General features: G+C 52.1%; 1 protein-coding gene across 1 annotated transcript; it reads left to right on the top strand.

Moving 5' to 3' along the window:
- Nucleotides 1-2,501: 2,501 nt before the first annotated feature.
- Nucleotides 2,502-11,044, top strand: CNPY3 (canopy FGF signaling regulator 3). The gene is made up of 6 exons (XM_052648591.1): nt 2,502-2,706; nt 6,115-6,238; nt 7,052-7,148; nt 9,627-9,749; nt 9,983-10,100; nt 10,393-11,044. The coding sequence occupies exons 1-6, from the start codon at nt 2,538-2,540 to the stop codon at nt 10,608-10,610; spliced, it is 849 nt and encodes a 282-aa protein (XP_052504551.1). The 5' UTR covers nt 2,502-2,537; the 3' UTR covers nt 10,611-11,044.
- The last annotated feature ends 3,466 nt before the right edge of the window (nt 11,045-14,510 follow it).

Below are 14,510 nucleotides of genomic sequence, written 5' to 3'. Positions count from 1 at the left end.
GACTGGAGGGAAAAGAACAGGGCCAGGATTCCAGAGTAATAGGATCATATCCAAGGGCAAGAGCACAGACAGTAATTCCAAAGTATACGTCATTAATCAAATAAGATCATTATTCACTTGACAAATATTCACTGAGCATCAACTCTGAGCCAGGCACTAGAGAGGTTTTTGTTTTGTTTCTTCAACAGGGCTCTTGCACTGATAGAATATGAGGTTCCCACAATGGAGCATAACCTGTGTGTCCCCTGTTTATCCAGTGCTGGCAGGAAACGCAGGGTTTTCTCTCCAGTCATCACCCCAAGAATCTGGACACTTACATGTGAATCCAGATGTCCCCCCAGGGCAGGACAGGAGAGTTACCTGGATCACTGGCCCTACTGTAGTTTTCCTTCTCCCAAAGAGGCAGTGGCACACTCCATTCTAACACTGCCCACCCCCCCACCCACCTCCACCCACACACAAGGTGTCAATGACACTCGCAGCTTCCCAGAGCCTCTAAGCCCTCTTAGCTGCTGTTCCATGAAAACCCTCACCTCTCCTCACTGGTTCTCTCTCACCAGCCTGTAAGGAGGTTCTCCCACCTCTGTTTTGGATTCTCCGAGGCAGAGGACACAGCTTCTGGGGGTCAGTCTGTTCACCAGCCCCACAGGGTCTTCTCCTTCCCTACCACACAGACTGAGGGAGGGGGCGGCTGGGTGGGGGAAAGGGCGAATGCAGACTTTCTACAGTCACTGTCCCTTCCCAGCTCTCAGCCCACATGTTGAACCCAGAGCTCCCACCAAACTAATTTATGTCTCAGTAAGTGTGCTCTCAGAGGCCCTTTTGTTTATTCTGGAAGCAAACCTCCCTGAGCTTCAGTGCTTCTCTCCGTCTTGCCCGCCTTCCCCCAATCCTGCCCTGCCCCAGACTCTGAATCCCCACTGTGGCTGGCTTAACATCATTTCCTAGGAGGGCTCCTGGCCAGACTTTGAGCCTCCCCAAGTCTTCTGAAGACTAGAGAGCATGGAGGACCTCAGGACAGTGATCTGATCCTCTACATTGTGGAATTCTACACACCACAGCTCCTGCCTATCCAAGAGTGCCTTGTCAGCCACGGAATTGTTGGGAGCAAGAAGCTAAGATCAGGAAATGACAACTCAATAGACTTGAGCATCAGTCCTTTAAAGTCTTTATAAAATACCATAAATATCCAACCTCCAGGAAGGAAACAGGAGGCACTGGAAACAGGGATTTATGGGCAAAAAATGGAATTTGCAGGCAATCTCCCAGAGAAGCAGCCTTACTCTGTGTGTCCATAGACCACTGAGCTCAGGGGCAGAATGAAGCCATCCCCCAAAACCCAGAGAGTCCTCTTCCTGATGACACAGCATAAGGAGGTTTCACTGAGTAACTCCTTGTGCCAAGCGCCCTGATGCCGGGGATGTAGACGGGAAATCAATCGTTCATTAGTCAAGTCCCTGCCTGTGGGAGCTCAGAATCCAAAGATACAAATAATAGGCCAGAAAAGGAACTGAGTTCACACACTAATATGAAAGTTAATGCATGAACTTTTTACAATCCTCTCGGTAAGTTTTAATTCTATTAACCCGTTCGAGCTTCCCAGGAACAGGTAAGCCTTGAACAGCAGCTAGGAGGATCACTTTGCCATCAGATAAAAACTGAGGCTCAGAGAGGAAACGATTTATTCTAGTTACCAGCGGGATAAACTTAGGGCTTTATGCGACAGGCGTGTGCGTACTCAGTTGTGTCCGCGACCCTATGGGGTTTAGCCTGCCAGGTCCCTCTGTTCAGGGGATTCTGCAGTAAAGAATAGTGCAGTGGGTTGCTATTTCCTCCTCAAGGGCATCTTCCCCATCCAGGGATAGAGTCTGTGTCTCCTGTGCCTCCTGCATTGCAGGCGGATTCTTCACCGTTTGAGCTGTCGGGGAAGCCTAGGGTTACTGGGCACAAAGAAAGCTGCTTGAAGGCAGGGGACTCTGAATCGTCCAAATCTCATCCACAGCGCCTACTCGAGTGACAGTAACAACAAACGCAATAATAATAATAAAAAGACAGGGCTGGCTGCCCTATGATCCCAGGGGTAAGTGGCGTGCAAGAAGGCGGAGAAGGCAGTGAAAACTGTCTTTCCCATACCTTTCAGGACCGGAGGGTTGCTCCCTCTCCCCTAATTCTGGTCCTCGAGTCCCTCCCAGAGCCTCCGTTAGGAGGTGGGAAAAGATGTTGCCATAGGTCACTGAGGACACCATTCGTTCTCTCATTGGCCGAAGCCTAAAAAAGAACGTCCTCCCATTCGCTAGAAGGCAAACCCCGAAAAGCCCATTGGCTGCCGAGTCCGCGGGCCTCCGTCGTTCTGGGGGCGGGCCGAGGTAGCTGGAGGGGAGCCGGCGTGTTGCGGGGGGCGGGGGGGGGGGGCTCGCCGTTGCCCTGGTTACGCCGAGGCACGTGTGCAGTCCCGGAAGCGGCTCCGGGAAGCTGCCCAGCGCGCGCAGCCGGAGGAAGCACAGCCCCGGTCCGCTCGGGTCGGGTCCGGCTGGGCCATGGAGCCGTTACCTGAGCCCGCGTCCGGGCCCCGACCCAGGCCCCACCGTCTTATGCTTCTTTCCCTGCTATTGCTGCTGCTGCTGCTACTGCCGGCCCCGGAGCTGGGCCCCAGGCAGGCCCGAGCCGAGGACACCGACTGGGTTCGACTGCCCAGCAAATGCGAAGGTGAGGGGGCGGGCCCGTGGGGAGTATCCTGCTGGGGGGCGGGGCTTGCGGAGAGGGTTGGGGCTCTGAGCCGTCCCGGGCTCTGAGCGGGTCTCCGTTCCTGGAACCTACTCTGTGCCTGACACTGCTGGACGCTGGGAACGCAGGGGCGGCCGAGAGATCGGGTCTCGGTGCACCTGGAGCTCAGAAATCGGTGAAAACAAGCAGTTACAATGGGGGTGGGTAGATGCCACGAGAGAGGAGGCGCCAGGCTTTGGGGGCTGGGTGAGGAGCATCTAAATCTAGACCCCAGATGCGGGGAAAGGCTTCCTCCTGGAAGCCCTGAGCGGTTAGGAGTTAGTGGAGTGAAGAGAAGCGAAGTCACAAGATGCTGAGGCCTACAGGCAAAGGGCAAATTTGAAGAACTGAAAAGATTCACATGACCGGTCTTGGGGGAAGAACTTGAGACGCTCCCCTTGTGCCCTGACCACAACCGGCTGTGTGTCACCGGCCGTCTCCTCCACCAGCCGTGAGCTCCTCCAGGGCAAGCGCCCTTGTCTAGGTAGCTGTTCACATACAGGCATGAGTGAACGTGGGTGAAGCTGGGGTGCTGTGGGTGTGTGTGGAGGAAGGAAGAGGGTCTGAGACCTAAGGGGTCACTTTAGGAGAAAAATAGAACCTGAGGGAACTTGGTGAGAGAGGGAGATTTTAGGGATATGGGAAGAGAGTGAATCCCAAAGACAGAGAGGTGGAAGTGTGGCACTTGTGTGTGTGAGAGAGAAACAGAGATAGGGAGGGAGAGAGAGAAGCATGCCAGCACACACACCAGCCAAGGGCCTATCTTTTTTCCCCTCCTCTCCATTTCTCAGTTTTGTCCTCAGACTTTTACACACACTCCTACGTTCTCACCTCTCTAACCCCAGCCCCTCACCCCTGAAAGCTGGCTATAAACCGGTTGCATCCTAATTCAAAGCCTGTAGCCACCCAGATATTTCCTGAGCACTGGGAAGTGTGGGTGGTTTGGGAGGCATAATCCTTTCATTTGAGAGATTAAAGGTGAGTTGCTTCAGAGATGAGCTGACCTCACTGGTCAGCCTTCCAGTATGGGTTCTAGCCTGTACTTTCTCCCTCACTCTCGTGAACAGACAGTCACAGGGTTATAATGCCTTCCTTTCACTCTCTTGGCCACAGCTAAGGTCCTTTGGGGATTTCACTTCCCCTTCTCATTTTCTATCTTATTCTGATGCCAAAGGGCCCTTATGGTTTCTCTTGTTGTTCTCACAGCCTAAGAAGCTCACACTTCTTCTCCATAGGAGACTCATAAAAGCATAGAGCTGGCAAAAATCTTTAGATCATTCTAATCCAACCTGATTTTGTAGGTAATTGGTAAAGAATAAAAGGGATTTTCAGTCATGGGATGGCTTAACCTAAGTGTATATTTGCTTTTATTTATCACTGTGACACCTTAGTTATTAAGTGCTGACTGGCCCACAAAGCCTGCCTCTGGCTTAGTAGCCTGAGTAGAAGAGGCCTTGGCACAGAGGAAAGAGAACCTGTCCAGAAAGAAGTGGGTGGATGTTCACGGGGATGTAGGGTCTATGCCATGAGTCTCCTCCAAGTCTGGTTCTGGGTGGGATCCCCAGAGGGAGTCTTGAAGAGGTAAGGTTTGGGAGAGTTGAGAGGCAAGGTTGTACTTGATGGATATAAGAGAAATGGATTGATGGGTTCCCACCCCCTGGGCCTGGCATACTACATATTGAGCACCTGGGAGAGGGGAGCACAGGAGTCAGAAAAATGATAAGCTTGCACAGAGTACAGGACAGAAGAGGGCGGGAGCCTCAGTGGCCCTGGATGGAGAGCCAGGGAGGTGAGACACCCTCAGTTCATCCTGGACTCTGAGATCAGTGGCTGACGTTTTGGAATCTTCATGTGTTCCAAGTTCTCCAAGCCATCTATTAATGCATATGTTATAAAATTTCACCAAGCAGGCCTTCAGGGGGTTTGTTTGTTTCGGTGGTAAATTGGTTTTCTATCCAACTCTGCTGATGTTGTTAAAACAATGCTGTTGACATTTAGCCTGCAGATCATATTCCATTCAGAGACATCCGAAGCTGCTCGATCAGACGCACAGTCTCTCTAGGCAGTATTTATCAAGTATCCAGTACATACCAAGTCCCAAAATAGGGGAATAAAGAAGAAATCCAGCCCATGAGCCTCACTTCGAGTGCCCTTGTAGTCTAATTGGAGAGTCACATGAGATGATCAAGGCCCTTGGTGAGAGCATGGGTCCTACAGTGTCTCAGGATGAAATCAAGAGCAGGTGGGACTCATCCAGAAGGGCTTCTTGGGGGACCAGGCTTTTAAGATGAAGTGGAGAGAAAGGACAGACAAGCCCTGAAGCACTTCCCTAAGGCCCCAAGCACTGCACACTTTCAGTGGTAGCAGTGTTATGCAATGGTAATTATTTGTTTACACTTCTTTCTGCTCCATTAGACTGAGTATCTGGGAGGGAGAGACCTTGTTTTCCTCTCTGTATCCCCAGGCAGTGCCTGACACATAGGAGTTGCTTAATAACTATTTGAAGAAGAATAAGAGGAAATGAGAAAATAAATGTACAGAAACAGTAGAAACAGGCCTGTGGGGGGAAATGGAGCGAATTAACTTGGTAGGAATAGAGAAGTGGTGTTGAAATAACATATGAAATCAAGAAATAAAAAGCCATAAAAGACATCTTGGGAACAATTGGGGAATTTGAACATGGACTGAGTATTAGATGAGATAGGAATTGTTAAATCTTCAAGCATGGTGGTGGTTTTATGATTAGTAGGGGAAGGTCCTTGTTCTCAGGAAGTGCTCGATGACTTGTTTAGGAGCAAAGATCATGATGTCTTGCAGCTTATTTTCAAAATGGTTTAGCAAAAACAGTGCATATATTTTGACATCTATTATTATCACATTGCTTTATATTATAAATCGGAAATAGTGGTAAATCACTGTTGTGTATTTTTTTTTACTAACAGCTCTTTTTGTTGTTTTTTCTTTCTTTTTTAATTTATTTATTTTCTTTTTTACTAACAATTCTTGACTGTGAGTATAAGGTATATAGTTATTGTACTCTTTCAGCTTTTCTGTATGTTTGGAATTCTTTTCAGTGACATAAATGATTGTGGGGGTAGGGGACAGGAAGGAGCTGGGAGAAATGGAGGCAGTAGGAAAAGGGCCCAGAGAGGACAGGGGCCAGTGGATCTTGGCGCCGACTTTCACCCGCTGAACTCTATTGCTGGTCTGGTGCTGACTCCTTTCTCTGCCCCAAGCATCAGCTCAGCCCAGTCCCGGAGAGGTGTCCGCTTGGGTCTCTTTTGCTGGCAGCCAGCTCCCAGCAAAGACTCATATGAACTCAGTAGGTGGTGCTGTGTCTGCTTTCCCCAGTGTGTAAATATGTCGCTGTGGAGCTGAAGTCAGCCTTTGAGGAAACTGGCAAGACCAAGGAGGTGATCGACACAGGCTATGGCATCCTGGACCGGAAGGCCTCAGGCGTCAAATATACCAAGTCGTAAGTAGAGGGGAGGGAGCGGGGCACCAACCTGCCCTGCTTTGTTCCTTGAGGCATCAGCATCTTGAAGTTCTCTTCTCCCTTCCTGCTAGGCAGACCCACCAAAAGGAGGCAGCTCTAACTGAGACCCAGGTTTGCCCACTGATTCTACCCTGAACTGATTGTATGGCCTTCCTAAATCCCCAAGTACCTCTGGGCTTCACATCCTTCATCTGTAAAAGCAAGACTATTGGACCTCACCAGTAACTCCCAGTGATTGGAATTTATGGACCAATCTTTAAAAATATAGGATTGCTGGGAAATTCCCTGGTGGTCCAGTGGTTAGGGCTGGACATTTTTCATTGCCATGGCCCAGGTTCAATCCCTGGTCGGGGAACTAAGATCCTGCAAGCTGCTCAGTGCAGCCAGAAAAAACAGGCTCACCAGCTTTTAATCTTGCCAGGTATAAATATTGAAAACAAACCAAAAAGCATTTCCATCAAATATGATCATCCTTTCCAAATGAAACACTATCTCGACATCAAATATCCATACATGTTGCTTTATTTTTTAAAAATCTAGCTAATCATTTAACTTTATATTTAAGACAACAACAACAACTTTCTTCCCATAGAACTGTTAAAATTGTGTCTCTCTGGTCTGTGTTCCAGCATTTCAGAGCCCCCCTGATGACCTATCTCCCTCCCAGCTCTGCCTTCCCATTGGTGAGCCTTGCAGGTGCTGGGGTAGCAGGGCTGGAGGGCTGGACCCCTAACCCGCAGGGTCGAGGAGGGGAGCTCAGGCAGGGACTGTCTTGTGCTGCTGTCTCGGCAGGGACTTAAGGTTAATTGAAGTCACGGAGACCATTTGCAAGCGGCTCCTGGACTACAGCCTGCACAAGGAGAGGACCGGCAGCAACCGATTTGCTAAGGTTGGCTTTGTATATGCCCTTCCTCCCCACTGGGGCCGGGCTTCGGGTCTCAGTGTGTCGCCTGGTCTGAGTGCCATCAGAAGATCATGCCCTGGGAGCTTCCCTCCTTGGCAGCTTCCTGTTCTTTATCCATTGCCATTTGCATTCCTCCCATCCTGAGCGGCCTGACTTTTCAGTGCAGGTGGGCACATTGCTGATGTCTGGGCCTGCCCCCTGGGGTCCTGCCTCAGCCTAGGACAGAAATGCTCCTAGGTGGCAGCCCCCTGGGGGCCAGAGCACTTTGTGCGGGGGAGAACTCAGGATGCGCAGAACTGTGGGAGTTTAGAGATGTCAGAAAACTCTTGGGGAGGGCGTGATGACTGCCATGTCCCTTCTCTGGGCCCATGGGGCCCCACCTGGATCTCGCTCATGATGCCTTTATGACATTTATTGCACTCACCATGTACATGAATGCTTCTTTCACTGGAGAATGAGCTTCCTTGCAGCAAGGCCCATGTTTCCTTTTTTTAAAATTTTCCCTTGTGCTATTTATTTTTCTATCCACAAAAGACGGGTGCATGAGTGTGTGAGAAAATAAATAAAGCGAATCAGTTTAAGTTCTGATCCAGAATGAGGTGTGTGATGGGAAAACAGATCCGTACAACAGCAATCTTGCTCTGGCCCAGGGTTTTAAAGTCCCATCGACCCTGGAGTAGGAAATGGCAACCCACTCCAGTATTCTTGCTGGAGAATCCCATGGACAGACTAGCCTGGCAGGCTACAGTCCATGGAGTCGCAAAGAGACACGACTAACACATTAGCACATGAAATTACCCAACCCATAAAAGGTAACTACATCATGTTTCAAGACCACAACACTCACCCTCTGCGATGGCCTGCTCGCTATGGAGTGTTGTTTCTTTCTGAATAAATACATTTCTTAGCTATCAAAAAAAAAAATAAAGTCCCATCGAAAACTGGATGTCTTCCCTTTCCTCTTCTTTTGCTCTTGCCTCATCTCACACATTCTGCTTGAAGACTGTGTCACACGGCTCAGAAGTCAGTACACGTATGTGAGCGCACCACTCTCATACACAGAATCTACCAACCACGCAATTCCAGGGAGTGGCTTGACAATAAACTGATAATAAACTCTTCTGTGGCTTAATGATGCCAGGACTCCTGGACATTGATAAGATGTCATCCTACCCACCTATCTCCATACCCCTCCCCATATACCTGTTGCCATGTGTCTTTCCAAAAGGGTCCAGAGGGGGTTGGGGAGCGGGGTCTGGAGGCTCATGTGTCTCCTGTCACTCCTACAAGGGCCCATGTTTCTTTATCTCTGCATCTTCTATGCCTGGTAGAAGAGCTGTCTCCCACGTTCCTCCACCTAAGTACCCTTCTAGCAAAGGAGATCCTTCAGAAACCCTTGGGAAACCTAGAGGAATACTTCTAAGCCACAAAAGTCCTAGGTTTTATCTTTATAATTTGTATTAACATTGTACTTGGTAATAAACCCATGTTTAATGTAATAATGTTTAATTTTATTTTCTATAGTGAAAAAACTAGAAGCAGCCTGACCATTCACTAGTAGGGGAGTGGTTAAATAAATTGGCCGTTCATTGGACTCTTAGACAAACTGTACAATGAAGAATGATGTAGTTCTTTATGAGTTGAACTAAAATCACCTCCAGAGTATAGTTGTTCAGTCACTAAGTTATAACCAACTCTTTTGCCACCCTATGGACTGTAGCCTTCCAGGCTCCTCTGTCCATGAGGTTTCCCAGGCAGGAATAGTGGAGTGGGTAGCCATTTCCTTCTCCAGGGGATCTTCCTGACCCAGGGATGGAACCTGAGTTTCCTGCATTGGCAGGCACATTCTTTACCACTGAGCCACCCAGGAAGCCCTCTCCAAAGGATATTATTAAGTAAAAAAACGCACGGTGCAGAATATTGTGTATGATACATACATTGAGCTGCTTAGTGGGGGTGGAGGAGAGGCTATTTTTGTGTGCGTAGTGGGTTGCATCCGCATGCGTGGTCTCTGGGAGACAGAAGAAACAGGTAGTGTGTTGTCTCTGGAGAAGACCTAGGTGGCTGGCAGAAATAAGTTTGTACAGAACCAAGAGTCTTCCCTTCCTTGCCTGTGCTTCTTCCCAGCAAGGAAACATACAAGTTGTGGGAAGAACCAGAAGCAGGGAGTAGGCTGGCCACGGGGGAGGCCACAGTGAGGGGAAAGAGACAGGACCAGTTTATTATCCTGGAAAGGAGTATTTGCTCAAAGGGTCCTGAGAGCAACCTTTCTGAAAGGAGGAGGTGTGGGGAGGGGCTGTGGGACACAGGCCTCAAAGAGGGGAGGAGAAGGTGAGGATGAGAATGAGAAGCTGGAGAGGGTCTTGACCTTGGTGGGGTCCCTGGATCTCCACCCGCACCAGGAGAGGAGCAGGGCAGGGAGGGGAAGGGTCTCTGCCTCTCACATCCCGTCGCGTCTTCCAGGGCATGTCAGAGACCTTTGAGACGCTGCACAACCTGGTGCACAAAGGGGTCAAAGTGGTGATGGACATCCCCTACGAGCTGTGGAACGAGACCTCGGCAGAGGTGGCCGACCTCAAGAAGCAGGTAGGGGCCCCGCCCCAACTCTGGGCTCGGTGAGGGTGGGTCCTCAGTTGACGAGGGCCATCGGGAGCTGGGGGACTGTGGTCAAGCCGTCTCACCCCACCTCTGGCTGCGGCCTCCTCGGGGGAGTCACAGCCACCAGCTGGGTGGGTGGTGAGACAAGGCTTAGGCTCGCCCGGCTCCTCCGGGAGAGGTCAGGCCCAGGCATTGCCAACATGAGGCCTTGTGGTTAACAGTGCGACGTCCTGGTGGAGGAGTTCGAGGAGGTGATCGAGGACTGGTACAGGAACCACCAGGAGGAGGACCTGACTCAGTTCCTCTGCGCCAACCACGTGCTGAAGGGCAAGGACGCCAGTGAGTCCCAGGGCGGCAGGGCTGGGCCCTCCATACTCTCCACTCAGGGGAGGTGGGTGAGGAGAGGATGCAAAAGAAAGAAGAAATGGTGGCGTTGGAGCCTCCATCCTCAAGGAGCTGGATGGTACAGGGCGGGGTCAGGGCCTGGTGCCTCAGATGCACCCCAGATGGGCCGGGAGGGCCCCAGCAAAGCAGAGCTGGGGCCAGATCCCGTCACCACCCCCGGTGGCTCTGCAGCCTGAGCTCCTCACCCAGCCAGCCAGCCTGTTGACGGTGTCTCTCCTTCCTGCAGGCTGCCTGGCAGAGCAGTGGTCTGGCAAGAAGGGGGACACAGCCTCCCTGGGAGGCAAGAAATCCAAGAAGAAGAGTGGCCGGGCCAAGGCCTTGGGCAGCGGTGGCAGCAAACAGAGGAAGGAGCTGGGCGACCTCGATGGAGACCCCAGCCCCGAGGAGGACGAGGGCATCCAGAAGGCTTCCCCGCTCACACACAGCCCCCCTGACGAGCTCTGAGCCTAACCCAGCAGCTCCTGCTGACCGAGAGCCTGAGCTGGGAGCCCAAGGGTCTGGGCCCCCGGCTCCCGCAGATGGAGCAGTGCGGGGTCCCAGTGGTGTCTGCCTGGCTGGTGCCGCCTCCTGCCGTGGAAACTCCAGCCCCGGGGGAACTCGGATCAGCTGTGGGCAGCCCAGGCCGGCCTCTTCCCTCTGCCCAGCATTCCTCTCCTGACCCAGACTTCAGGCAGGCGCCGTGATCTCAGGACTGCCCAGGACTCCGGTGTGAACTCCAGTGGGCAGGTGTTGAGCTGGACCCAGGACTGGGGCTCCAGAGCCCCCCACCCCCTCGCTCCTGCAGCACCAGCTCCTCCTCTCCGCACCCCCTCTTCCTGTGGACACCTTGTGCTCTGCCTGGCCCTCCCCTGGGGCTCACAGAGTAAAACCTTTCGGCCTTTTTCATTCAGATTTCTGAGTCCCCTTCAGCTCCTTAGAGGGGCCGGAGCCCCCTGCCACTCTTTCCTGCCCCACTGTTCCCGCCTTGGGGGCTGAGGATGGGAGGCTGTTCCTGTAAGCCTGCCCGCTGTGGGGAAAGCAGGCACAGGGAGGGCCCTGGGGCTCTGGGGTGAGGGCTGGGCCTTGGGTATGGGGTGGGCACAGAGCTCCGGCCCTGCCCCCCAGCTGTCTGGCCTCCCTGAGCTGCTCAGGCCGGGAGAGCCATCCTCACTCCTTCCCGGCCTCCCACCTCCCGCCTCCCCACCAAGTCCTTCCTGTTGGTTGTGTAAAGTGTGCACGGTGACCCCACCAGCCCCAGCCCCCCCCCTCCGTGTCCTGCCTCTTGGCTTCTGGCCTCTTGGTCTTGACCCTTGTTCCGTGATGACCACACCTGACCACTCTGCGCTCCCTAGCTCTTGTGCCAGGAACCCACAGGGGAGGACAGCCAAGCCCCCAGCAACACTGGTTACACTGTGTTCTCTGAGAGCAGGGGATGAACAGCAAGGCTGGCCTCTGAGGAGAAGGGGTGGGAGGCACCTCCCGGGCCGTCCTGAGGGCAGAGATCGGTGGTGGCGTCAGAAGCAACAGTGGTGACGGCTGCGGGTAGTCCATGCTTTAACCCTAGAGGTGCCCCAGACTCCAGCTTCTGGCAAAAATGCTCTTGAGGTCCCCTCCCCAGGGCTGGGGACAGAGGCCACAGAGAGTGGAGCAGACTGGAAGCTGCTGCCGCCCTGAGTCACAAGGCTTGGAGCAGGCCCTGAGAGGGTGATTCTTCGTGGTCTACTGCCCCGCTCTCTGACTGCAGTGTGGAGACTGTCTGCATGTTGGAGGGGCTGTGGGCAGAGAAGTCACTCTCGACTCTGGTCCCAGCCTGGACTCTGTTCTGAGCATAAGAGATGACTGGGGAGGGGTCAGGCATTGGAACTCAGGGCTTGGGAACCATCTGCAGCCCCCTGGACTGTCTACAGTTCGGTGGCCAGTCTCTGACTCTCCCTTTCTGTCACTGTTCCACAGCTCTTCAGTGCTTGGCTTAATTCTGTCCCCAGAGCTTCGTTGTCCTGTGAATAGGATGAGACGAAAACCAGGAGTCCAGGCCCAGGCCTAGGCCTGCACCAGAGGGAGGGCAGCGCGGTGACTGCTCTGCCCTTTGACCTGTGGCTGCTGGAGGATGAGCGCCCGCACCCGCACCCCGCACCCCACCCCCCGGTCCCCACAAGGCCAGGCATGTTGCACTCTAGCTCTCCACGCACCCGCCCCAGCAGGCAGCTTCTCCCTGGCCCAGCCTAGGAAAGGGCAGGATCCACTTCCCAGCTTTTCCTTTCCCTCTCGCCACTGCACATACCAGCCTTTCTGAGCTTGACTATAGCCTCCCGCTTTCCCACACCCCTTCTCTCCTAGGTGAGGGGTCTGGCTGAGCGCGAGTGAACCTGATCTCAGCCCCCTCAGGAGAAGCCCAATCAGAATGGTGTCTTCCACCCTCACGTGGACTCGAGTCACTTGGATGCTTGTCAGCCAGACAGATGTCTGGGTGCCGCTCAGACTTGCCAGTCTGGGGATCTAGGAGTCGGCCTGGCTCTTAGGAGGAGGTTGGCTAGAACCCACTTCACCGGGAGAAGTTTGGATGTTGTGTTACAAGGGGCTGGGACCTCAGTGAAGCCACCCTGGGAGGAAGTCTTGTCCTCAGAAACGTGAATTGTCAGCACCTCAGAGAGGATGTCTCTGTTGAAGACCTTCGTCATCCAGAACCTCAAAGGACTAGCCACAAGTCCAGCTTGTTGAAGTTCAGCGACAGTCAGGTCTCAGGGGTTGGGGCTCTGTAGGCTCAGAGGTGGCTGCGTCAGGGCCCCTGTGTATTTCTTTGAAGGCACAGCTCCTAGGAGGCAGGCTCCTCTCTTTATCTCCAAGTTCCTGGGTGGTGGTTCCCTGCAACATCTTTTTGCAACTTAGCGGTGCTTTTCACACCTTTGACCCCGCACTGTCAGACAGTTGTTTTAATAAGTTTTGTTAGACACTTGACCACCAGAATTCCTGCCAGAAAATGATAAATAGACAAGCCCCTGAGGCTTGGAGTTGGACTGGAAACCCCTTAAATGTGGAAACTTTGTGCAGTTCACAGCTTGTCCACACGTCAGAGCAGCCGTAAATCACTTTAGTTCACACGTACAAACAAAATTCCTCTTCTTATGCTTTGATCCCGAAAGAAAAGCACATCTTTCTTTTCCTGACAGATGCACAGTCCATGCCTAACTGGTTTAAAGAAGGACTCTGTGTACTAATCCTAGCGGCAAAGCCAGCAGAATCCATCTTGACCATCCCCTGATGGCCTAGTTTGTGCTATTAAGGAATTTCACTGGAACAATAAATAGTAGCCACTGGTTTTTGAATGCATGTTATCACGGCAAGGACTGCTCTACATGCTTTTACATAATTCATTTAATACAGCTGTGATCTATGCAAGGACATGAAGTTTTAAACACATTATTGAGTAATAAAATACACAAAGTACATATAAATGTACAGTTCAATGAATTTTTATGAACTGGATACCAAAATCAACCAGCATGAAGATCACAAAACACTATTACCACCACTCCCACCCCACACATTCTACAAAAAGAACAGGGATTTGGTGTACTTTGTTCACTGCTCGATCCCCAGTGATTAATACAGCTGCTGGCACAGAGTAGCTGCTTCCCCCCAGCTCCCTGCCGCACTGCAGGGCTCATGGGATCTTAGTTCCTCCACCAGGGATTGAACCCAAGCCCTCGGCAGTGAAAGCTCAGAGTCCTAACCACTGGACCGCTGGAGAGTTCCCAGAGTAGCTACTTAATAAATATCTGTTGAATGAGTGGAGCACAGAAAGGTCAAATAACTTGCCAAGACCACACATTTAGGAGGTGAGCCAACCAGGTTATGAACCCAGAAAGAATGGTTTCAGTGTCTTGTGGCGCAGCCTCTGACATAGAGCTTTGCAGCCACAGCTGGTTGGCTTGTCCACCTTCCTCCCCCTACCTGGTTCTCCAGAAGGCAGACCAGTTGCTGTCCAGTAGTCTATTTACGTCTTCAGAGTTTAAGGCTAGACATGCAGTTAAAAGACTTGAATTAACCTTCAAGCCTTTCTCCCTGTTCAAAATTTAGCTGTGTGTATAGCTTAAAGGCAGCTTGGGGGCTTCCCTGGTGGCTCAGTGGTAAAGAATCCCCCTGCATATGCTGGGGAGACAGGTTGATTCCTGATCTGGGAAGATCCCACATGCTGTGGAGCAGCTAAGCCTGTGCACCACACCTATTGAGCCTGTGCTCCAGAGCTCAGGAGCCGCAACTACTGAGCCCTCGTAATGCAACTGCTGAAGCCTGAGTCTGCTGGAGTCAGTGCTCCAGAACGAGAGAAACCACCGCAGTGCGAACCCCCTGCGCTGCAACTGGAGA

This window comes from Budorcas taxicolor, chromosome 11 (assembly GCF_023091745.1).
Source record: "Budorcas taxicolor isolate Tak-1 chromosome 11, Takin1.1, whole genome shotgun sequence".
In the NCBI taxonomy this organism is placed as follows: domain Eukaryota; kingdom Metazoa; phylum Chordata; class Mammalia; order Artiodactyla; family Bovidae; genus Budorcas; species Budorcas taxicolor.
This window is presented reverse-complemented; position numbering and strand designations above follow the sequence as displayed.

Coding starts and splice junctions, on each gene's coding strand:
- CNPY3 (XM_052648591.1), top strand. CDS start 2,538: ATGGAGCCGTTACCTGAGCCCGCGTCCGGGCCCCGACCCAGGCCCCAC. Junction 2,707..6,114: donor ACTGCCCAGCAAATGCGAAG/GTGAGGGGGCGG, acceptor TGCTTTCCCCAG/TGTGTAAATATGTCGCTGTG. Junction 9,750..9,982: donor TGGCCGACCTCAAGAAGCAG/GTAGGGGCCCCG, acceptor TGTGGTTAACAG/TGCGACGTCCTGGTGGAGGA.